Here is a 24,635-nt window from a genome sequence, read left to right as displayed (position 1 = left end):
GCGCTTACGCTTACTACTGACAAATGCGACATCCATCCATCCATTTTGGACAGGTAATATCTATTTATTCATACATTTCAAAAGTCATAGCTATTGAATATATACCAGATGCTGTTCTTAGATTCTGAAGACCCAGAAGATAAAAGCATGCTCAAGAAAACAAAGACTTAATCCTTGTGGAACCTAAATTCTTGTGGGGAGGAAGATAATTAATTGACTAGATAAAAAATGCATGCATTGATAAGAGGTAATACAGACTATGGCAGGGTAAAGGTTTTGGAGAATAAAATGAAGACTTATTTTAGGCTGGCAAGGGAGGTCTCTCTGAGAAAGTAATATGAGATTTAAGAGATTTTTAGCCTTTGAATTAACTGTGTTCTCTGAGGTGATTCCACATAAATCTAAACTCCTTCTATTCAATATCTCTTCAAATGTTTCAATTAGTTTTTCAATAGTAAATGTCCATAGGTTCCTCACCCCTCCTTCCTAAGACACAGCTTTCAGAATACAGTGGATCCTTGAGTTACAACCAACTTGACATACGAAAACTTGGGTTATGACCAGAATTTTGGTTTTAACTTATGACCAAAGTCTTGAGTAACCAACTGCTTGAGGATGCCGACTACTTGTGCTTCCAGATGGTCTCAGATACAGATTTAACCCTTAAAGAGTTCTGGAAGGAGCATGACAGCATCCTCTCCTGGGTGGGGTTAACTGAGAAATCCTGGGCCAGTGTCTCTCTAAGGACACTGAGATCTGCCTGGAAGAAAAGGTGGCTTAATACTAGACAGCGAGAGATTCTGAAGGCAACTGACCAACTTGAGTTACAATCAGGCCTCAGGAACAAGCTGAGTTTGTCAATTAAGGACCTACTGTACTCATCTCTATCTCTGCCTGGGCTTTTGAATAAACAAAGCCTGATCCAAAGCCTGATCGCCTCTCATGAAATGGCCCCGCAGATTTTGGGCCAAGCTGCACTCGCCTGCCTTTGCACTTGGAGGCTCTGTTCTGAAGATTTCTCTGGCTGCATCAGCATCCTCCATGGCAACTGATCACATAGGTTCACCTGTAGCTTGTGCATAGCAATAGCCTGTAAACCATCAAAACCTCAAGTCACTTCCCTTCTACACAGGCACAGCTGAAATAAATTCTCATGGACCCTTTTCAAACTGCCACTGACGAGTTTCGATAAATCAAGAGGCTACAACAGTGTAAAGGAAACAACTAGAATAGTGGCAGCTCGTTCTGTGCAGGTGATAGAAAGTATATCAAATCCTCATATTCCAACTAAAATAAATGTTTTGGGGTTTAGCCAAAATAAAAATAAGCAAATTTAAAAGGTGAAGTGCAAGCCATAACTTTAAGCTATAAAAAGCATGGAGAATCTAGTACAATGACTTTTTCTTTTTTTTTTTTTTGTTATGGGGGATCGAACTCAGGACCTTGCGCTTGCAAAGCAGATGGCAGCAGCACTGAGCTAAATCCCTGGCCCCAGAGACAATTCTTATTCAGGGCTGTGTGTGTGCATGCATGAACACATGGCCTTCCTGTGGTCAGAAGCATCTGCCCGCTCAGTTGCTGAGGCTGCTGTCTCTGTGGAGCATATATGGTTTCATGAGTTTTTGGTCTGGACAGTTCATACCAATTTCAAGTAACATCCCTGGGAGGCGAAACTGCTGAAATGTCAAAGGTGAGTTTCGAAACTTAAGTATATTCCACACACATGGATCCTTTCACTTACAGATGTGGGAGACAAGAGGTTTCTTGTGGGGAAAAAATAAACAAAACCCATGGAAATTAACAAAGAAGTGAACAAGGACAGGTCTGGGGAATGAAAGGTGAACACTGAAATGCTGACACGTCAGCAGCAATTTCTTCTGTGTCTTTCATTCCCATTAGTCTCAACATAGCGACATTTATTTGAGTGTTACAGAGAATGAATTACCTTCCACTTTTGTATAGGGTTTCCACTGGTAGAACCATCCACGGAAAGGTTTGCTGTTATATTCTGCACACTGCTGGGCTCGAAAATCCAAGCTATTTGCACTACAAGGGTCAATGTTGCACAGCTTATAAATACGGCTAGATCCTGGACAGAACTTGCCACCATACTGAGGCCTAAAAATAAAATTCAAGAATTTTAATGCTAGCAGTCAAATGCCTCATTGGTACTCGTGTGCAATAAGGTAAAGAGGGACAATCAAGGTGACCATTTATCACAGAAATGGAAATGTATAGCATACAACTGGCCACATCTATTCTTGCTTCAGCAGCAGACATAATCAGTCAGGGTATTCTTTCTCCTTTTCTTTGTTTTCCTTTTTTTTTTTTTTTTTTTTTTTTTTGCAGAGCCAGACATGGGCTCAAAATCTTTTTCAACATACCTTTAGACAGATGCTACCAAGGCTCATTAGTTGGAATTGGCATGTGTGTGATTAAACTTATTTGGTATCTCCGTTCCAATTTTTATATTCTGGCAATTTCCTTAGTAACTGATGAAAAGATATTTCTGACATTTGTCAGACTGCCTGTGTGTCAGAGAAACATGTAAAAGCACTGATATGTTCTTAGTAATGTGTGTGCTATGTGCTTCTCTCCCTCCCTCCCTCCCTCCCTCCTCTCTCTCTCTCTCTCTCTCTCTCTCCACTGACATAAAAGCAGGCCCACCCTGCACCTCCAACTTTTCTCCCATTTCCTAACACTCTCCTTTTCCTCCCATACTTTTCCATGCATCTGTCCTCAGGGAGAAGGTCAGGACACTGGGGAGAAGAAACAGAGTCCCATCAGCCGTGTTCTCCGGCCCAGCTCTGCCAGTCCTCCAGACAGCCTTCTCTGGTCATTGTCTGACTCTTGTGTTTGATTTGAATTCATCCTGAACTGAGAGAAAATACTGCCTTGTTTTCATCCACATAGTCACTTTTTAACTTTGCAGGTGGCCCACGGCTTTCCTGCCAAGCACAATGGGAAATGGATTTCCAGAATAGGGAATCCCATTAGAACATAAATAATTATGATCGGATGGTAAGCTCTTTAAGATCTTAGTGGGCAGACTCTGATCTGCAAAAGCCAGAAAGCAAAACAAAGAAAAAATGATGACAACCACACTGACAATTACTACTAACTACTCATCCAGTCCATTCTGTGCATGAAGCAATGGCTTCTTTTCATCTCCCCCTTTTCAGAGCCTTCTCAACTGTGGATCATCACACACAAAAATTCAATTCCAACATGTAACATGAAAGGAGGCTCCAAGTTCATAAATTTCTGAGATTAAAATTCCTTGTCTCTCTAGGAAGCACAAATATTCTATAAAAAACACCTCTGGATTTGATTCAGCATATTTTACCAAGTCCTCCTATAACTGCATGTTAAGATGGATTCACCAGAAACAAGAAGGGCTGCGCTGCCAGAATGGAATTTTTATGTTATTTCGAAACACTGTGGAGCAACTCTTTAAACATGCAGCGGCCATGGTCCTAGAGCAAATCCCTGCAGACTTCTTAACTTATCTAAAAAGCATTTAGAAAATCTCAAAGTGCTTTATCATTGCCTCAAGATTCCCAGTCATCTTAACAAGACAGGTTTAAAACTAATTGTTGCATTTAAGACTTTCTGAGAGTTAACAAACAACCCTCTTGTGGACTGCTCATATTAAATGAAGTGGAAGGGGACCACAGAGTGCTACTTTGTCAACTCATAGACCTCCAAACACATCCTGTCTTCCCTGGTTTTATAGGGGAAGCGAAAAATGGCTCAGAGAGCTCAGAATGAGCTTTTGGAATGAAGGTCACATAGGCAGAAGACACAGAGCAGAGCTCAACCTCAGACCTGGGATTCTTTCCTACTCAACCATGATTGCATGGGAAGATGGAGAGGGTGAAAGAGAGAGTGCAGTGATTAGGAGCCAACGTTTCACAAGGAGGTAGACCTGGGATTTAAACATTTACTGTTTTAGGGCCGGGGATTTAGCTCAGTGGCGCCATGCCTCCCTTGCAAGGGCAAGGTCCTGAGTTCAATCCCCACATTCACTGTCTCTTTCCAGGTTGACTTTAAGCAATTTTATTTAATCCCCTCATCTGTAAAACAGGGGCAATTTCGATTGCTATAAGCCCTACAAAGAATATGAGGCAGTTATAGTACAAATACATCATACGTATTTTAAAACAGTTCATACTTTTTGTAGTAAATGCCCATGTTGTGTGGGGGTATTACACTATCTGGTTTTACCATATTCATATATTTCATTTTTCATTAGGGATAAAGGCAAAGTAATCCAAAGTAAAGACTAGCAAAAATTTGAGCTTTTTAAACATCAAATTTTCCAACTCAGGTACATTTTTCTGCAATCTTAAACATTAGCGTTGGGATAAATTAAAAGAAAATCTACCATAATGCTCCCTGGTGGAGCAAGTCCTTTATGATTAGAAATTAAAAATAGAAACAGAAAACAAAAGTCTAAGGACTTGATTTTGTCTCTAGGTTATGTTACTGTGTGTTTGCTTGTGCATAATTTATCTTGACCGCAACTGGTTGTGAAGTCTGTTGGTTATATCTTTGCTATGATCCCTTGGGGAACTCTGTTAGACACACACACACACACACACACACACATATATGCAGATGTGCACACACATACACATGGATTTCCAGGCCCCCAGACCCTCTCAATAAGAAAATATGATGTGTGTTTGGAAAAGCAATCAGTATCTCTTTTTAAAGTACTCTGGTGATTCTGGTATTTGAACCTGGGAATTACTGGTGTGAGAAAGAGTTCACAGATTTGGTTCAACCATTGCTCTGGAGTCAGACTTTCCTCTGAACTCCATTTGCTAAGTGGCCTTCGAGTAAATGGTACATAACTTCTCCTGGAATGGACTCATGTTTTAGGGAATTTCTAGAATACCTTAGCATGCCACCATTCATTTCCATGAACAGAGTTTATAGGAATTCACCTAGACTCTTTTATGGTAGATTGAAGGACTTGGGACTGACTGCCATTAGCAGTGGAGTGCCCAGGCAGGGGGTGCTGCTGTTAGGGTGCCCCGGGTGCCCAGTTGGAAAATAGCTGGATCTGATGATGCTTTAACCCATGTATTGGTTCTAACCTGATTGGGAGCAAATGCCTGGAAATGCACTTTGAAAGATTCCTAAAGCATAGAAGGGCTCAGTACAAAACAGGCCCAGGGGCAGTGAGAAATGTCCACTATAAGCACAGGATAAAGGAGGCACCCACATGTGCTGGCAAAGGCCATTCTGAGATTGATAACCTTTAAACTCTTTGAAAGCCCCAAAACTTGAGAAATCCATAAATCAGCCAGGAATAATTCATTTTGTACGAAGAATATACATACTGGGGAAAATATCATTAGATGAAACAGAAACCCCACACAGCTTCCAAGACGAGAAAATCAGAACAGTTGGGCTGAGTGATGTGAACAGAACCACAGGCTGAAACTGAAGCAAGAAATCAGAAACTTGAAATAGGGAGAAAAAAAAAAACACACTTTACTACCACAAAGCAAATGAAGAGCAGAGAGAGAACAATTAATTCAACTATCTTGGGATATCCTATCATCTACTTGTTTTATTTGTGACTTCATGCATAGTTAAAGTAAACAGTATCTTGATTATCTTTAATCTTGCTTAATGGGACAAAACCACACCAAGTGGAAATACTTTAGTGATTAATTCTTTTATAAGGCATCTCTAAAATTACAATATGATATTTCCACAAACAATGCTCTATTATAATGAGAGTTCTCAGTCCTGTAGATATGAGAAAGGTTTTAATTTAACTCTCAGGGGCATTATTCATGCATTTTACCAGCAGAGCTATTAAATTAGGTAATCTCTTTCTTGGGAAAATACCGGGATTGTAAAATGTTGTGATGTATGAAAAACAGATCCATGAAATACACTTCAAAAATGTAAAGTAATATAATGATTTTAACAATCCTATCCAAAACATGGGCTACAGTCAAAGTATCAGAAGGGCAGTTGTAATAATCTGGCATAAATCATGAACACATCACAAATCTTCTTCCCATTATGCCTAGTGCTGGGTTTCATGAGTCCCCAGGGAGTCTCAGAGATGATTTTTGCCCCTGTAGGCCAGGGGGCAAAGCCTGGAGATACTTTAGGTTCTTATGGAGGGTGGAGACATGGGAAGTGACCCTACCGCACCTAATGGGGAGATGCCAGGGATGATAGCCACAGGCATGTTCCAGCCCTTCGTCTCAGCAGTACTGAAGGTGAAAAGCCATAGATGGGCCCAAGATAGCCCAAGCAACACCTACTAAAAGTTCATGGTTAAAGTAACCCTTACATTTAAAAAAAAAAAAAAGTCCCAAAGTATCCCTTAAATTTTGAAAGAAATTAGCCTTTTTATCCAGCCCAGACTGCTGACTCGGATGAAGAACTTTGTTTCAAAGTTTCCTTTTGCTTTAGTTTTCTTATTTAGTGTAATTCTTCATTTACCAAACATTTATGCCAGGCTTACTACCTGCCGCCCCTTTTCAAATCAAATGACCATGATTATCTCAGCCAGTTAGGTGCCATTCTCACCCCACTTTTGTAAATGAGGACCCCGGGGACAGACAGAGCCCATCATTTGTGGCCACGTGGCCTGGACTAGCAGGGCCAGGACAGTTGGGCTTCAGAGTCTACCTTAAGCTCTGTGCCACCACTGCAATTGCGTTGGAAAATCGAATTCCCTATTTTCCAAGTCCCACCACATTCTCCTCATTCCACTGCACCCTCTAAGGTCCAGTAATGCCACTGCCTCTCCCCTGCCCCTGTGGGGTGACCCTGGGTGATGCTGCCCTTGTGGCGAGCTCCGAATGAGGACTCTGAAAACCACACAGGCTCCAGCACCTTTGTGGAGGGTGCAAGAGATGCTCCCTAGTCTCTGAGGCATTTTCTAGGCATGATTTCTAGTCCTGCCCAAACATTCTGAGGGGGTGATGCATCTCCAATTCCTACACACACCCAAGCTCACAGTTCAAGTGACTTCACAGAGCCCACACAGTTAAGAAGGGGAAAACATAGGCTCTGGAGTCTTGAGAGCTTGTGTGGAAGTTCTAGCAGGGGAGCGCAGCTACTCCTATACCCTTGACAGAGGAAATGGTCCTCCTCTATCAAGGTGGTCGTCCTTTTCGACTGAGTGCGCAGCTCCGGGAGGGACCCTACATGGAGTGGTGAGGGAGGAAGGGAACACCCGCCTAGCCAGCCAGCTCAGCTGAACCAACTCTGGTGATCAATGGCGTGACGGGTGTCGCAGCCAGATCGCCCTCACATCCAGGATCTGGAATCTTTCCGTCTCCAAAGCATAGCTCTTTCTACATCAGCACGCAAAGGGGAAATATCTATCTCACACGTAAGTTAGAGCATGTGAAAGTACCCGAAATCCACCTTCACTCCCTGAGGACAGAGGCCAGTATCACTTGATCGTGAGTGACCACACGCAATTTCAATCCATGGATGTCTTGCTCGCTCCTCACAGTGGCTTTTTGGCTTTGTTTTTAAGGAAAGTCAAAAAAAATTTGTTGTCAATTTTTCAAAACTGGGACATTTCACCCTCGATCTCTCTTCCCTGGTGTCTCTTGAAAAGTCAGGTAGCTCTGTCAACACATGTTGGTGCCTATTTCTGCACAGCAAAAAATCTCAATTTCTCCCCCGCCCCCAGTTGGGAGGCCCACACACGTGCTGACAGCCTAGCCTCCCTGTTCTGCAGTATTTCAGGCATTTGACTGTATGACTGCAGAGCCCTCACTGAGAGTTAAGGAAGTAGCTCAGGATGTGACTGGCAAGGACTGGAGACTTTAAAAATATTTTTCTTCTGGTACTGGGGATTGAGTTCAGGATCTCTGCACTGAGCTACATCCTCACCCCCCACCCTTTTAAAATTTTGAGACAAGGTCTCACTCAAGCACAAAGTTGCCTACACTGGGGCTACAACTTGCGATCCTCTTGCCTCAGCCTCTTGGACAATGGGGATGATAGGAATGAGCCACCTTGCCCAAGCAGACTGGGGTCTTCCATCATCATATTCACACAGGGGAACTTCCCTTGCTGCTTTTTGGTTTCTGCCCACCCTGCCACTCCCCAGTGTACAGAGCCTCTGTATGCAAACAGCAAAAACACTGTTGACTGCTAGTCGGCAAAAGCAAGAAAACCACACTTGACACAGCATGCGACAGGCTGAATTCAGGTCAAGGTCTTCCACGGACCAGCTTTCTGCTAGAGTCTTACTTGGGGTTGTTGCAGTGTCTCTCCTGATACTTGACTCCTCTGCCGCAAGTCCGGGAACATTCTGACCACTTCGACCAGGTGGACCACTGACCATGGACGGGGCGGGGCCCGAGCTCCCCCAGCTTCACACACTGGCCTTGGCGGCACCACTGTGGAAAGAACACGACACACTTCGCGTCAAAGACTGCCTCGGACAGCACAAGGAGAAGAAACACAAGCACAGTAACAGAGGAAGACACTGCGTGACACCCTGATTAGTCCTTTCCCTTGCTGGGCTACACACACACTCAGATACTCCAGATACCACCTGCCTGTTGACAGGCTGTCATCTAGAGAGAAGTGCACCTGCCACCAACAGGCTGAGAATCCCAGGCTTTGTGAGCCACCCAACAGCCAAGGACGGGAGACAAAATGACACCAGAGCCTCCCTTGACAGCCACAGACAGTGCTACCTAAGGGACAATTCGGGTCATTCACTCAAGCTGAAACAGTTTTTAAGCTATCAACCAAGAATTAATCATTTTAAGTGATTATTTCATCGCAAAAATAGATGCAACTGTATATACGTTCGATTTTGTTTATTCAAACCGTCTACAGAGCATTGCTTATGACTCTCAGCCTGAACAAATCACACTCTTCAGAGCACACCTTTTGATTATTTGTCTATATGAAAGGTCCCTACTTCAGTTCCGCTGATGCCTTTGAACTCTTGGCATCTTTGATGAGTTAGATGTGAGTCTTTCATTGGCCCGGCGTCTGTACAAGGTAGAGTGAGAGCTGTTTTCAGGGCGAATTTTCCAATTGTAGTGCTTTGCAACAAATTCCAGGCTGTGCTGGCCATCTCCCTCCCTGGGGCTGCATTAGCCTATGGTGTTTTTTATTTTCCCTCCTGTGGTGCTTCTATTATGAGCAAGTTCTGCATGACTAAGCATAACTGTGCACTTTCCTACAAGCTTCTGCAATTAGATACAAAGGGTTGGGTTTGGACCATGCCAGATTTTGCCGAGGAGTGGAGGTTCGGTTACAGAATTATGGGGAGATTGTTTTGACTTTTAAATCTTCACATTTCCCCCGTGATACATTTGGCTTTGTGGTTGTTGATTGTGTGGCCTCGTTGCTAGTGCACATTGTCTAGGTTAACATATTGCTTCCTTTCTTCCTACTCTTGCCGTGTGCTGATTAATTCTTCTGTTTTTAATTTTTTTCCCTGGATTAATTGCCATTTCAGGGATCACATGAGATCGCATAACATTTTGGGAACTTTGCAGGGGTAGGGGAGAGCGAATGGTCCTTTGAGGATTCCATCTACCATCAGCATGCATCTTCCCTACCAGTAATCACAGGGCTGCACTGGGCTGAGCTCAGGGGCTGAGCCAAAACAACAGAAATAATAGCCAGTAACAATATCACCAGCAGCACTTAAGTTGTTTCTGTCCTAAAAGTGGTGGGGAGAACTTCATGGACAAAATCTCGTATAATCCTCACAAAGGTTTGGGGAGTTGGATACTAGTTATATAGATGAGAGAAAGTAAGTGAAGAAATATTAACATACTGACAGTCACACAGATTCTTAGACACCTACTTACATAGCAGAGGCTGGATTTCACTCGTAGCCAAAGCTCATAAACGGGACTTCTCATCTCAGAGCTATATTACTGATGGATATATCTTAATGTTAATCTAATGTCTTTTCTGTAAATAAACTTTTTTTAGATGTTTTAATCAGTCAATTAATCAGACTTTTTATTCTTTCAGTGTGGATCCTAGACTGGGTGAGGCTGATGACAGCTTGCCTCCCTCTGATTTTTCAGTGTAGAAACTAAGAATATACAGGAATTTATACATATACAGTCAATCATATGCATATGTAAACCACATATAAAAGTAAATATTAAATATACGCATATCTGATTTTATCCATCTATCCACAAATACATAGCTCTAGCACTACTTCTAATATCAAATTGAATGGTGCTGTTTTGCACCAATACCTTTTGGTAGTTAGCAGGCACAAATCTTTCTTTTTTGCACACACATCTTGAGATGGAAGTATATAGCTTTTATGGCCTCAAGCATTGATTGATTATTGATAGTGCACATATCCCTGAAGGACAAGAGGCTGGAGCAGCAAAGGGAAGGCTGCATTGGGTTCTTCTGGTTACAGAAAAACAACAACAACAACAAACATCAAGCAGTGGCTACACTGCACCTGGCGCTCAGATAAAACATGACTAGCCAGGAGTGGCGGCAAACGCCTGTACTCCCAGCACTTGGGAGGCTGAGGCAAGTTCAAGGCCAGCCTGGGCTACATAGTGCAACCTTGTCTCAAAAAACAAAACAAAACAAAACATAAAGAACAACCTCCTCCTCCCAAACAGACTTTGGGCCAGGGATGTAGCTCAGTGGCACTATGCCTGCCTGGCAAGCACAAGGACCTAAGTTCCATCCCTGGTACCAAAACAAAACAAAAAACATTACTAAGCCATGACCTTGCCCCTCGTGGAGCTTGCAGCCCAGTAAAGAGCTAGCTACATGCCCTGATGAAGGAAGAATCAGAGGGATGAATGAATGGATATATGATTACACTGGAGTGACGGTAATTGGAGTTGACCAGGATGCTTTCTGCTGAGGGTGACTTTACAGTGCAGGGATTTCCCCCAGCATATAACTTATAACCTAAGTTAGAGACTAATGGGAGAAGCAGTGGTATACTGGGCATTTGTTTTTAAATTTCTGGCCTAATTTATCTCTTGCTTTGCTTACTGAAGTCCAATGCAGGTGCATTTAATCCCCACAGAATCAGATCCCTGATGTATTTATGTAACAAACCCTAAACCTACGTTATACATTACTTATTTTCCTTATTTATATCAATCTTTTCTTGTATTTCTGTCAACACTTCCTATGTTTAATGCTGTTCCTTTTGAAAATCCATTAATACTCAAGTTGCATGTTCTAAGTTTTGAGGCTTCAAAACAAGTGACTTGATATGTTTTCAATGATCTTGTTAATTCATTGTTTGTATCACCACAGCTATAATACTTCTATTGCATTTTAGTGAGAATCCTATAGCAATTTCCTAGTAGTAATTTTCCTAGTAATATCTGATTAAAATTTGTGCATAACTCCAATTTCTAAAATGTTTATTATCTTTAAAATAAGTAAATCTTTAAAATTAAACATCACAAATCTTCTAAAATATATTGAATAAGTGCTTTAACAAATATCAGAAAACAATCATTTGCTGGATACCCATTGCTTGGCACGTCGGTGATTCTCTTCTATTTTTGGCCTTTCCCTACAAAGGTATTTATTCCTCTTATGCCACTGAAGAACGTCTACGTAAACTCCAGTGCCCACCTTGCTGTACCCATTCATTGTAGTTATTCTAAGTGCATACCTAATCCAAAACTCGATTCACGTCTCATTCTTCTTGGCCCTGATAGCAACTAGTGCTTAAAGACTGTGTGCCTTGAAGAGAGTTCGAGGCGCTGGCTTCTGCACAGGTCTCCTGACTGGACTGTAAAGTCTTGAAGGGGTATGACTGAATTACCTTCATCTCTGTATCCCAGAGTCTCCTGTACCTGACATCTAGTACTCCAAAGAACACTGGGGAACTGGATTTGCTTTAAATGGCCCTGTCTTCTACACAGGCTGAGATCAGCAAACCTGCAAAGGTCATCATTTACAGCAACTCTCCCATGGTCTTTCAAATGAACTTCCCAAATCTGAACCATTTACTGGTCCTTCAAGTGCAACTTGCCCTCAAGATTACTGGGAAAAGGGGGAAAACAGCAACTAATACATGAGGGTGCTTTCATGAAGGGAGAAGCCCCCACCCTTCAATGGCAGTCACTGTGAGTGACGGACATCTGTGGGCACAGCAGAAGCCCAGACACAGCTCCTGTGAGCAGAACAGCTGAGGCTTTGGTCTGGAGTGACAACTGCTCCCTGAGGCCTTTATAGAAAGCATCAAGGTTAAAAGTATGCAATGAAACCTCTTAGCTGAGTGAAATACTTTGATATTTTGACTCAAGCCTCCATCTGAAAAAAAAAAGGAAAACAAAGTAAAAAAAAAAAAACCTTAAGTAATTGAACTAGCTGGTTATATTAGCATTCAGCATACTACATAACGCTGGTTACTATAAAGAGAAGGCAGAAAATACATGCAGCCAAGGCACTGCATTCTAAGGTCACAATACAAGTAGTCAGGTTGAGTTCTACGTCTTTCAACTTTCCAGGGCTAAAAACTAACAAGTATGCAGTTTACCATACTCAGGCCACAAATGGTTCCTTCGGCTGCCGGCATAAACTTGGTCTCACACCTGTGGCCCACTCGGTGGCACCAAAGTGATTTGCAAATGTCCTGAAAGGAAAGAAGATGCTAATGAGGATGTTGCCAGAAAAATGAAAATAGTCACAGGTTTTATACACAATAGTATATTGTGGGGCCACTGAAATCAGATAAAGTATTCAGAAAGAGGCAAACGAAGTTGTTATAGCAAAGTAGCAGGCTTGAGCAACACAGGAGTAGGAAGGCTCCACAGCACTTTACATTTATGGTTTCATAATGGCTGGGAGGTAGCAAGAGATAATTTATTTGGAGAAACTCATTTAGCTGAGGAAATGGACAAGCTACCAACACTTTCAAAGCTGCGAAGTCACACAGCTGCCAAGGGGCAGTCAGCACCCAAATTGGCCCGGTTCCGGAGTCGAGGTCCGCCACCACTAGTCTGGACCCGGCTTTGCCATGAATGGATGTTGGAAAGCTCTCCGTCGTTCCAGGCCTCAGTTCCTCATTTATAAAGCAAGGGCACTGAACAGGACACTTCCAACTCGAGGAGCTCAAGTTGCTATACTGAATTATGTCACCAGTGGAATGTCTGTCATGAGACATGAGAAATCATCAGAGGGACTCCATCCTGTACGCCACATTCTTTTCACTGAGGTAAAAATGTAAACACACACATTTGAGGGAAAATACTGACAACAGAAAAGAAGACAACATGATTTTTTGTGGATACCTAACATAACTCTGGAAATTCAACTAAGTAGACACTCGATTCCTCAAGAATTCCACTTAATATTTTACAAAAATAAAAACACAATTAGTAATATTTCATACATTAAAACACTTTCTGCTGCACTACGCAAACAGGAAAACCAGATGTATGCAGTGATTCTCATCTTATGAGACTGTGAAATTCCTCCCTCCCATAGAGAATGGAAGGATATTCATGTCAATGCTTAGACACACTACCACCAGCAGCAGCCCCAGAGAGGAGCACAGAGATCATCTCCAAATCTCAAAGCTCACAAGACACTACAGATACATGAAAGATACATCTTTCCATGAAAGTGCTAGTTATGTCAACAAGAAGAATGAGGTAACCTCCCACGTCTATATGCTTCCAGATGAAGACACCCCAGGTACAGAGGATCTAATTACTACAGAAGAGAGACCAGTATAGGTCAAACTGGAGAATGAGGGCTCCAGTTTCGGAACAGTTGAAGCCACACTTACAAAGGCTTTCTGAATTAGACTTCTGTCCTCCTTACATCTATAGAAAGCTATAAGCCCTAGCCACAGCCTATGTGGCTGCCTCCAAAATGACCCTAGGGCAGACCACAGAAAGGAGGCTGGACGCCACGGCCAGTGCCAGGCCACAGAGCTGAGAGGAGGGATGGCTGCAGAGGGCCAGGGGAATAAAGTAAACCAAACCAAAACAAAACATCAGGATTGCAGAGCAAAACAAGACAGGCTGTATGAACATGTTATTTCTTCTGTGGTGAAGTGCAGAAGTCAAACGTAATTATACCCAACTACATGCTTTGACGACCAGGAAGCCCTCTGAGAAAGCTCCCTTTCAAAGTAAACACAAAGAGGGGTTTGCACTTTTTTGCTTATACCTCCCTCTTTTTTCTTCCAGCATATTCAACCAACTTCTTATCTATAATTACCTGGACTTAAGTCATAATTTAAGGAAAAAAGAAATTACTATACAGACCCTGAGGTCCCGTGTTGCCTGGATATGATTTGTCTGAACGAGACCACATTGTTAAGGGAAGAGACTCAACACAGTCCACTCTCCATCCTGCTGCTCAGTGACCATGTCCTCTGGCTTTATTCCACAGAATGGACAATCCTTCAAATAAAACCCACCATGCCAAAAATGTTCATGGTGTCTGAAAATCAAATTTTACAACGCATCTCAAACTTAACACATTCAAAATAAAATTCCTCATCAGTCCCCTAAGCCTTTTCTATAATCAGCCTTCCCTATTTCACTTCATGACACCTCCATCCTCCTATCTCTCAGGCCCCAAATTCTGTAGTCACCTTTGACTTCTCTCCTTTTCCATTAGGAAATTTGCCAGTAGACCATGAAATCATATTGGCTCTACCTTCAAAACAGCCTAGAATCTGAACAAATATCATCACATCCATGGCTACCACCCTGTTCCAAGCCACCTGTGAGCCGGTTTACTGCCACCCCTACCCTAACCCCAAGTCTCAATGCTCTGCTTTCCTCTATTCCTTCCCAATTTATTCTCAACTAAGCACTGTCCAATATGGTAGCCTGTAGCCAGCCACATGTGACTTGTTAAAGTAGAATTTAGATTACTTAAAGATTCACTTCCTCTATCATTCTAGTCCATGTTCTTAAGAGTGAAATGTGATGAGTGGCTACCATCTTGGATGGCAGGGAGCATTCCTATCACTACAGAAAGTTCTACGGCAGAGCACTGAGCTAAGGAGATCTTCCCACATCTTTCCAAGGTTAGCTAGCTCATGTCTCTTCTTCGCTCAAAAGCATGCAATGCCATCACACTTCACTCAGAAAAAAATCCAAAGTCCTTATTATCCCCCACCCAGCCACAAATAATTTGGTCCCCTTTATCTTTCTGACCTGGCATCTCCTCAGTTCACCTGCTCACACTGCTCTATCCAAGCTGGCTTCACACTGCTTGGTAAATACCTCCACTTTGCTCCAAACATGGCCCTTTGCATATATTTTCTTAACTCCTTCAAGTCTTTGCCTAAATTTCACCTTTGACCACACTATTAAAAATGTAATCACCTACCACCTATAAGTTCCCAATTTCTCCTTCTTATTCCACATTTATTTAACACTTGTGACTCACTCTCTATCTATGTACAATGCCTTCCTCCCCATCGAAACATCAGTGCTAGTGAAGGGAGGGGAAGGGGAAAGGAAAGGAGGGAAAGGAAAAACTATGAGAAAAGAAAAAAAAATGGAAATGATGTCTGTGTAAATAGGGAAGGGTGCAGGGGGTGAAGGGTGCACAGGTAATGGGAAAAAAATAAAAACAAAGATACATCATGTACAGGTACAAACACCCAATGATAAATGCAAACGAATTGTATACCTAAAATGTACCAATAAAAGAACTTGAAAAAAACCAAAAAAGAAACATCGGTGCTACACATGGAAGGCACTTTGCTTTTTCTCTGATGCATCTCAAGAACCTGGAACAGTACCTGCTACAGAGCAGGCTGCAATAAGTATTTTGTAGTAAACCAATGTATGAATGAACATTATTGACTTTATAGTCACAAATCATCTTCACTGATAAGACCATGAAGCCCTTTAGAAAAGTCTTCAATTAAAAACCAGAAAGAATCTGATAAAATATGCTAAAAACTTGGGTGCTGATATAAAGAATTTTGCCTAAATCATTATTCTGCATCCTCATGATGACCCTGTGAGAAAGGTACAAGTGTTCTCCTCAACATGCTACTAGGAAAGCTAACATTCAAGAGAAGTTAAGCAAATGCTTCAACTGCCTTTAGCAGGTAAGTCTCTGGTTAGCCTGGATTTAAACCCACTTACATTTAACCTCATTGCCCAAGCTTTTAAACTAAGCACTAATTCAAAAGCAACAATTAACAATTTAAAAGTAACAATCAACAAGAATTGTCACCAGTATCATTTTTGAAATCAAGATTTCTGAGGTATAATTTACTACCATAATATGCACCCATTTTAAGCATATGGTTTAGGGAGGTTTTTTTCCAAAATATATACACCACTGCAGACACCTCATATTCAAGGCAAAACATTCACCTCCAAATTCCCCTCTCAGAAGCAACCACTGGCCTGATATCCATCATCACAAATTAGTGATGTAGTTTTTAAAATTTTGTATAAATGGAATTATACAGAATAGATTTTTCACCTGGTACTAGAGACTGAACTCAGGTTGATGGTAATAAAATTTTAAACATTTGCCATAAGTTTTGAGCCACACTTTGCAATTGCTTGCAACTGTCATCTGCAGTGTGACACAGCCAGAAGGCCCCTCAGCAGCTGAGCTGTCACCAGTGCTATGATACTCAGGAACCTCTCAAACTGTGAGCTAAAGAGACCTCTTCTTTATTAGTAGCCTACTTCAAGTATTTTGGTGTAACAATCAAACACTGACAAATACAAACATTTTGGAAGGGAACAAGGAACAAATTTGATGTGCCAAAGACAGAAAATTTGACACTGGGAGAGAAAAGGAAGTGAAAAGTGATAAAAATAACCAGGCTCAGACCCATTGCCAAGGCAGCTTCTGTGAAAGAACAGCCAAGTATCATGGTTGCCAGGACAATGAAGATAGGTGAAAGAAAGCAAGAGGGATGCCTCATCGCTTATTGAGTGACAACAATATGGAGAGATTACTGCTCACAGGTTGGCCAGGGAAGAAATACTATCATCTACTCCTTACAGATGTAGATACTTGTGCTGAAGGACACTTGAGTCATTTGTCCAAGCTTCTAGGATGTGGTGGAATCACATCCTAGACCCGGATCTAACCCTAAAAGCCAGAGAGGGTACACAGACTGAGGGTTGTAGAACTCCAGCTGGCATCAGAATCACCAATAACCCTTTAAAGACAGAGGTTATAGGACCCTACACCTGAAGTTTCTCATCCCTCAGGCCCAGGATGGACCTGAGCATCTGCATCTTCAGCAAGTCCCAGGTGATGCTGACATACTGGATCTGATTTGAGAGGACACTTTGAGAATCAGGTTGTTTGGTTTTGGTACTTCTCGCTACTATCCAAACTTGCTTTTTTAGGAAGCACGGAGAAGGGTTAGTGTTACTGAGAAGGGATGGAATGGAAAGAGATGGGGAGGGATGGGGAGGGAAGAAGAGGAAAGGGAAAAAGAAAGAGGGCACACAAACTAAGGAAAGAGAAAGTAATGCATAGGACAACAAAGGTCCCAGAGACAAATGTCACCTCTCTCCCACAGCTGGAGGTGGTCTAAACTGTGCCGAGCTGGATAAACAGGGATTTTATTGTTTTGGAAACCCCTCCTCACTAGAGCCTGACAGAGAACTACTGTATTCATGGTCCTCAGAGGTGTGGTCAGGGTTAGGGAGAATATCCAAAGCTCAGCTGTGGCCTCCTCAAAAAATCCACATTCAGGTTCCACCAGCGACCCTACTTGCTCCATTTCACCTTATCATTATCTTAAACCATTCCTTGCTCTTAAGCAAATTTCCCTACCCCGCCAGACATTCCTATTTCCATGCTCTTCATCACTTCAGTCCATCTTCAAGTTTGGAATTTTCCTCTCCCTTTGCTTTTTGCTGAGAAGACCCCCAGAGTAAAATACTATCTTTTAAAAATATGGTGTATTTCCAGAAAATGATCTATAATTTAAGAACGGCTCTTTAAGCCCTGTACACTATCTGATGCAGAACAGGCACCCCACAAATGTTTGTTGAATGTATGATCCTGGAGGGACTATAGTAATTTTAGGAACCTCGGCATTCACATGCTCCATAGTAAATGCATAATATTTGATTGATGATTGGGAAAACTAATGAGTCTTCCAGAATGAAGCGAATAAGGGCAAAGTTAGGAGATGAACTTTTTTCAACAATGTAAATGACTATTTACTTCAACCAAAAGCTTCACTGTAACAAGCTAATAGGAACATTTGAGAATTTGCTATTTTTTTACATATGATATGCCAGCATCTACCAAAGTAAAGCTCATCTGCCAGGGAGGATATGTGAAAAAAAAAATTTGTGGATCTGGATACACATTTTTAACAGTTACACTTTTTTTGTGGTGGTGGTATTGAACCCAGGGACTCACATATGCCACACAAGTGCTCTTCCACTGGGCCACATCTCTAGCCAACAATTACACACTTAAAATGCATTTAAAATATGTATCTCCATACCAAATCAAAATATAAGTCCATTCCTAGGAAAAATATCTATCAAATCTTAGGTTTGGTATGGAGATATTTTTCCTAGGAATGGATTTATATTTTGAAAGTGAGTTGATTTGCAGAAAAGCAGTAAGTGAATAAAAATACAGAGACATCACACAACAAGTGAAGGTAGTTGTAAGTGACTGAAGATTAGGAAAAACCGTATTCAGTGGTAGAGAGGAGGAAGTTTACCATCAATGCGGATGGTTTATTTTGTTTAGAGTCCATCATTTAAAAGTTTTGTGGGTTTGGGCAAATTAAATGCCTTCACTGAGATCCAAGTGAAAAGTTGTATTACTTTTGACTTCAAAGATTTTTTGAAGATTGAGTTCAGGTGAAATAAATTTCTAAGTAGAAATCCCTTACTAGAGTAGAGGCTCACTGAGAAATTCCTGGGTGACAGTGCATAGTGGAGGTAGTGTGATGCTGGGTGGTAGCCGATGGTAGTGGGCAGTGGGAGTGGAGATGGTGGTGGATGTGATGGTCATGCTGCAGGCACTGCTATGATGGCAGTGGTGTTGCTAATGAGTGTTCCTGTTGGTGATAACACTGGTGCTATTGGTGGGGGGTAGTGGACAAGGATAGATAGGGAAAAGAAGAGCAGGACGAGAAAGGGGAAGAGTAATAGAAATACAGAGAGAAAGAGGAGCTATTAACCTCCATAGATTTCATGGATCCGAGTACCTAAGACCTCAGTATTTCTCACTGACTACTAGGAATAAACCAATTTTAAAATGATTCAACTCTTTAGAGATGGTGAGATTATAATGCTGTCAGTGATGTAATTCTTGACCAAGTAGAACAAAGTTTCTCTCATTCATTTCTGTATCTTGGACTTTTACATTTCCTTATTTCTCTGTTTAACATTCTCCAATAAAAACCGTATTAAGAGTCTCAAGACACACCTTAAATTTTTACATACAAGTAAATTTGGCTGTCAGTAATAGTTTTCTTATATTATAAGGTTGGGTTGGTGATCATTTTAAGTGTATTAAATTAAAAGGGAATATGAAATAAGAAGAGAACAAAAACAGTGATTAGCAGTAGGTAAAAGGTATTGCTCCTAGATTTAGTACTGGGGATAAAGTGTTCATCTAAGAGGAATTTTCTTCCAAGCATGTAGTAAGTGGCATTTAAACCAGACAACGTCTATGGGGAATAAGCCTGGGTAATTCATCGACAGTAAAATTGCCACTTAATTATCATGCCAAACAGCTGACATTTTAGATAACCCAGACTCTGACCTTTGCCCTCAGCGAACCAAATGTTTATCCTTCTGGTAGGCACGCAGACACATTGTGGAATTTTAATGTAAGTTTGAAATCACAAGCAAACATACCTTTGTGAAACCAAGGCTGCATAACTTGGCTTTCGCTCCAAATTGCCACTTGCACTGTGTGTCTGCATCGTAAATCTGCCCCGGCAGTTTGTCGGGGTATTTATACTGTCCTGTTTGCTTGGGCTCGTCCACTAGACACCCAGCCTGAGGTGTGCTGTAGGGATAGCACATCTTCATTAGTTATTGTGCTAAACTGTGATATTTTCATTTAAAACAAAACCCTTGTGCATGCAGCCATACAAAAACAAACAAAAACACATTAAAGAAATAGGCATATGTTTAAAGTAAACAATGGACTTTTTTCCCCCCAAAGAATGATAAGCTTTTCAAGGAGCTGGAAGTTCTAGCAAATCTACTCATTTGGCTTGGGATTGGAGACAGGAAAGGTAAATGTTTGGAAACTTCCTTTGACAGTCTTGTTCAACAATACTCATAAATTTTTATTGAGTGACTACTACATGCTAAGCATTCAGCTAAGTACTCAGGGCACAAAATAATCCAAACCGAGGCACCTATCTTTGTTGAGTTTTAAATCATATTTATAGATGGTGAGGGAGAAGTCAAAGATGTACTCTGCCTCAAATAAGCTTCATAAACAAAAATAAAGCTATTGAAAGAAGAGGAAGAAAGAATACACTGGGGTGTTATGCAGAAAAACTGCCCTAAGGTATGTTTGACTGGGACATGTTGAGAACAAAAATCAGTCTTGATGACATAAATTTCTTAGCATCTTCTGTCCATTTAAACAATTGAACTGCGCTACTACCGAGGGTTAAATGTAGCAGTGTGGCCAGCCAGACAGGAGTCCTACTGACCATGTATCCAAGACTGAACTGATAACTCTCATCACCTCATTAATAACAGTGACTCCCACAACAGTTACACAGATCAAATGAGAAAATCTAACACGCTTAAAACAGCAAAGGAAGCAAAGTCAGCGGCTGTTGCTATTATCATTCCTATACTAAAGCATTTAACTATAGCAAATTAATAATGGAAATTCAATCTACAACAAGTTGATCTTAGTTTATAATATTTATTAATTTCATTCTCACACAAGTTACAAAAGATAACTTTGGGCCCCAACTCATGAATGTAAAATGAATAAAGTCTACTAGCAAAGCTTATTATTAGCTTAAGGTTTATCCCTTTTTTACAATTCTTTGGGGATCATTTAATTAGACATCCTTAATTTAATTTGACCTGCTTCTCTGTATCTTGGTAATTCTCTAAACATTTACAAATAATATATATTTACATGCATGCAAAAGAATAAAAAATAGGAATTCTCAAAGAGACTTCACTAATATCTAGCCAATGGGGGTAGAACCTACATGGCTGTGTGGGTCAACATAAATTCAAAAGATCTACCTACATGCATATAAACCAACTTTGAGATCACTGTTTAATATGAATCGAATTGTACTTTCCTAACTTCTACTATTACTAATGCCGTCTAGGAGTTCTGAGCCATCAAAAGGTTTGTATATAGCTGCATCTGCTTTAGATGTCTTTGGACACAGAGCCAGCCTCTAGCCATTTCAAACAAAACAGCTAATCAAGAATATGCTCTGTTCATTAAATACACACACTACTAGAGCATTTTAAAAAATACTCCTAAAACAAATTGATCGATCAGATTAAAATAATTGGTCACAGGAAAAAGGCAATATACTCAGCAGCCTGTGGAAGTCAAAAGAAAGAGACAGGGTTAGAAGTAGAGACCCTGGACTAAGCCCAGACCCCACTGGGAGCCCTCTGTCTACAGTTCACCACCTGTAGCATCTTAGCAACACCATTAATTTCTCTATGACTCCACCTCAACTCTAGAATGGAGCTAGTGATACCATCACTGTGAGGACTGAAAGAGGCAATGTCCGGAAAGCATTTAGCAGATTATTGGCTTTGGCTTATTTTTTCAACAACAATAATGTTGCTATTATCATCATAGAAACTTGTGAATCTTTCTGTTCACCAAGGTGTCAACAGGTATTTCCACTGTCCATTTTCACACTTATTGAACACAATTCTCTGTCACCACTTCAAAGCTGGGAACAGGCCAGCTTTGACCTGTCTTACCTAAGGAACTTCTTGAGATACTGTCGGCTGCAGGAAGACCATGAAAACACCCCATTGTTTCCTGTCAGTGTGGGAGACATGATGTTGCCCTCAGCCTTCCTGCACGGATTGCCTTCCCCGTCGTGAATCATGCCAAAGCTGAAACAGAAGGAAGAAAGCCACGGTTCACATTGTGACCAGAGGATGCAAAAAGATGCACTGGGGATTCATGGACTTGAGGTGAGCAGTGGTTACTGCACTTGTAGGAAAGAGAAAGACCAAAATGAGTTACTATGAACTGTTGTAAATTTCAAGCAGATAATTGTATGTATATGTGTGGTACTGGGGACTGAACTCAGAATTTCTGCATTGAGCTATATCCTGGGCTTTTACTTTTTGATACAAGGTCTTTTGAAGTTCCTAAATTGCCCAGGCTGGGCTCAAATTTGCAATCTTCCTGCCTCAGTCTCCCAGAGTACTGGGATGAGAGGCAAGAACCACCACACCTGACTTCATGCAGAAAATGTTAAAGAATGCTAAAACTTCACTATTTTTTGGAACCAAAAATCAAATAATGGTGTATATGCTACACATTTATCAATTGTTTAAGACAGGGTCCCCCTATGTAGTTCAGCCTGGCCTTGAACTCGCTGTGTAGCCCTGGCTGGCCTCAAATTTGTTGCAGTTTTCTCCCTCAGCTTCCCAGAGTGTTGGGATTACAGACATAAGCCACCATACCTGGTGCCTGCTACACATTTTAAGGGCTAGAAAATCTTGGTCAAGATTTCTAAGGTAAACTAAAGTGATAGGATAGTAAACTTCAAAAATTTCACATAGCAAAACTTTTTTCTTGCCACCAGCTGTAGAACGATGGGATGGAAGTTCAGAGAGCAAGAGGTAGGTATGGAGGGAAGGTAATCATAGGCTATTTATGGACTGTCCATACTGAAGTCTACTATGATATAAAAACATCTTTCCTGTGATGATCAATTTATTAGCTAGAAATCACAACCTCTGATTATAATTAAATTCCCTCATTATAATAAATACCTTTAAAACTTACTGGTTGAAACCATCTGTTGAAGGCATATGAAGGACTTCTTTAAATATAAGAAAACTTTCATTTGTCCCAGTTCACTGCAAAATGTTCTAGCAATTAAAAATAATTTTCCGTGCTCTACTCCCTAGAAATTAGCACAATTTAGATGATTCTTAATCTCATTAAAGATGTAAAACTTGCCCCTTCAGAATATGTTTTATCCAGTAGAAATAAATACCTTATTGTAATACAATTTCATTTATGTATATAGCTACCTTTTAAAGGCAGTCTGTACCAAACAAATATGCTATAATTGTAGATAAGATTTTTTTGTGATCCACGTGTCCATAATATAGCCATTTTTCCAGCCTTCCTTCCAATTTACCCAGCAAGCAAGAAAGGATGGCTGTGCACTAGGATCCTATCAGTGAATTTCCTAGGTTTTAGAGGTGACCATTAACAAACATTTACGAATCTCACCATATATTCATGGAAAGCATTTTCTCATCCTCAGTTATTCTCAGCTCAATTCTTTTTTATACTTGACCAGCAAGCTAAGGAGACTTGTTTGGGACACAATGCCTCTAAATATGTTCATGAAAGTCAAAAAAAAAAAGGGAAAACTATACATATAAAGTGAGAATTCCAAAAAGAAGATGGAGTTAAAGCCATTACTCAAAGAGGTAAAGTCTTTAGCATCTCATTGGAATTTTGTGAGCACAGAAAACCCAACTTGAGTTGAATCTAAATTTTATAATCTTATACCTTAAACATAAGCATTTTAGAATATAATTTATTTTCTCTAGCACATGTCAAAAGTCATATCAAAATCTCAGGAACTGTGAGTTTCATAAAACTTAACTGCCTAGGGGCCAGGGATTTAGCTCAGTGGTTTTGCTGCCTGCTGCGCAAGCGCAAGGACCCGAGTTCAATCCCTGGTACCAAAAAAACAAAGCAAAACAAAACAAAACAAAAAAACTTGATGGCCTAAGTCATGCTACACAGAACTTCAGTATTTTACATTTGTTCTTCTACCTCTGACTCTTCCATCCTACCTGGAGAATTTCTTTTTAAATCTAAAATATTGGGTTTTTAGCTCAGTGGTTCTGGCACCTGCCTCGCAAGCGCAAGGTCCCAAGTTCAATCCCCAGTACCAAAAAAATAAAAAATAAAAAAAATAAAAAAATAAAATATTGGGTTTTGATTCTGAATAAATTGAATTAATAAGCAAGAGTGATTAAAATTTTCAACAGCCAGGAATTTGATGAGAGCTTTTAATTTGGATTTCATGCTGGTGAAACAAATTTAAACATATGCTTGATATACACAGATATTTTATTTCCTACTCTGTACAAAGGAGCCTTGTATATGATGGGCATTTTTACACCTCTTCTCACAGTAAAGTTGGCTCATCCATGTCTCGCTGAGTAAGTGGTTATGTGTATATATAAATAAAATGCTGGGAAACCACTGGATCACAGTATGGTTAAGAATCAATTTTCCTGAAGGTGCTGGGCATGGTGGTGCATGCCTGTAATTCCAGCTTTTGAGGGACTGAGATAGAAGGACTGCCAGCCAAAAGTTTGAGGGCAGTCTGGGCTACCTAGTGAGTTCAAAGCCAATAGCAAGACCTTGTCTCAAAGCAAAAACTAATAGTTTCCTAAAGATAATAAATTCACCTCATAAAAGGAACCAGCATCAAAATATCA

At 40.8% G+C, this 24,635-nt stretch overlaps 1 protein-coding gene across 2 annotated transcripts in view; it reads right to left on the bottom strand.

Moving 5' to 3' along the window:
* The window catches only part of Adamts18 (ADAM metallopeptidase with thrombospondin type 1 motif 18), a 138,135-nt gene that overhangs the window by 39,408 nt on the left and 74,092 nt on the right, over nt 1-24,635 (bottom strand). For both annotated transcript variants that reach the window (XM_013071480.3, XM_004842818.3), the window contains 5 exons: nt 21,909-22,046; nt 19,830-19,983; nt 12,521-12,616; nt 8,251-8,399; nt 1,946-2,118 (listed from right to left, as the gene is read on the bottom strand). In XM_013071480.3, coding sequence (XP_012926934.2) covers nt 1,946-2,118; nt 8,251-8,399; nt 12,521-12,616; nt 19,830-19,983; nt 21,909-22,046 — 710 coding nt within the window. The remainder of the gene's footprint in view (nt 1-1,945; nt 2,119-8,250; nt 8,400-12,520; nt 12,617-19,829; nt 19,984-21,908; nt 22,047-24,635) is intronic.

This window comes from Heterocephalus glaber, unplaced genomic scaffold (genome assembly GCF_053883595.1).
Source record: "Heterocephalus glaber isolate CG9 unplaced genomic scaffold, H.glaber_assembly_v1.0 deba00000071, whole genome shotgun sequence".
Classification (NCBI taxonomy): Eukaryota; Metazoa; Chordata; class Mammalia; order Rodentia; family Bathyergidae; genus Heterocephalus; species Heterocephalus glaber.
The sequence above is the reverse complement of the archived record's forward strand: the minus strand, read 5'-3'. Positions and strand labels throughout refer to the sequence as shown.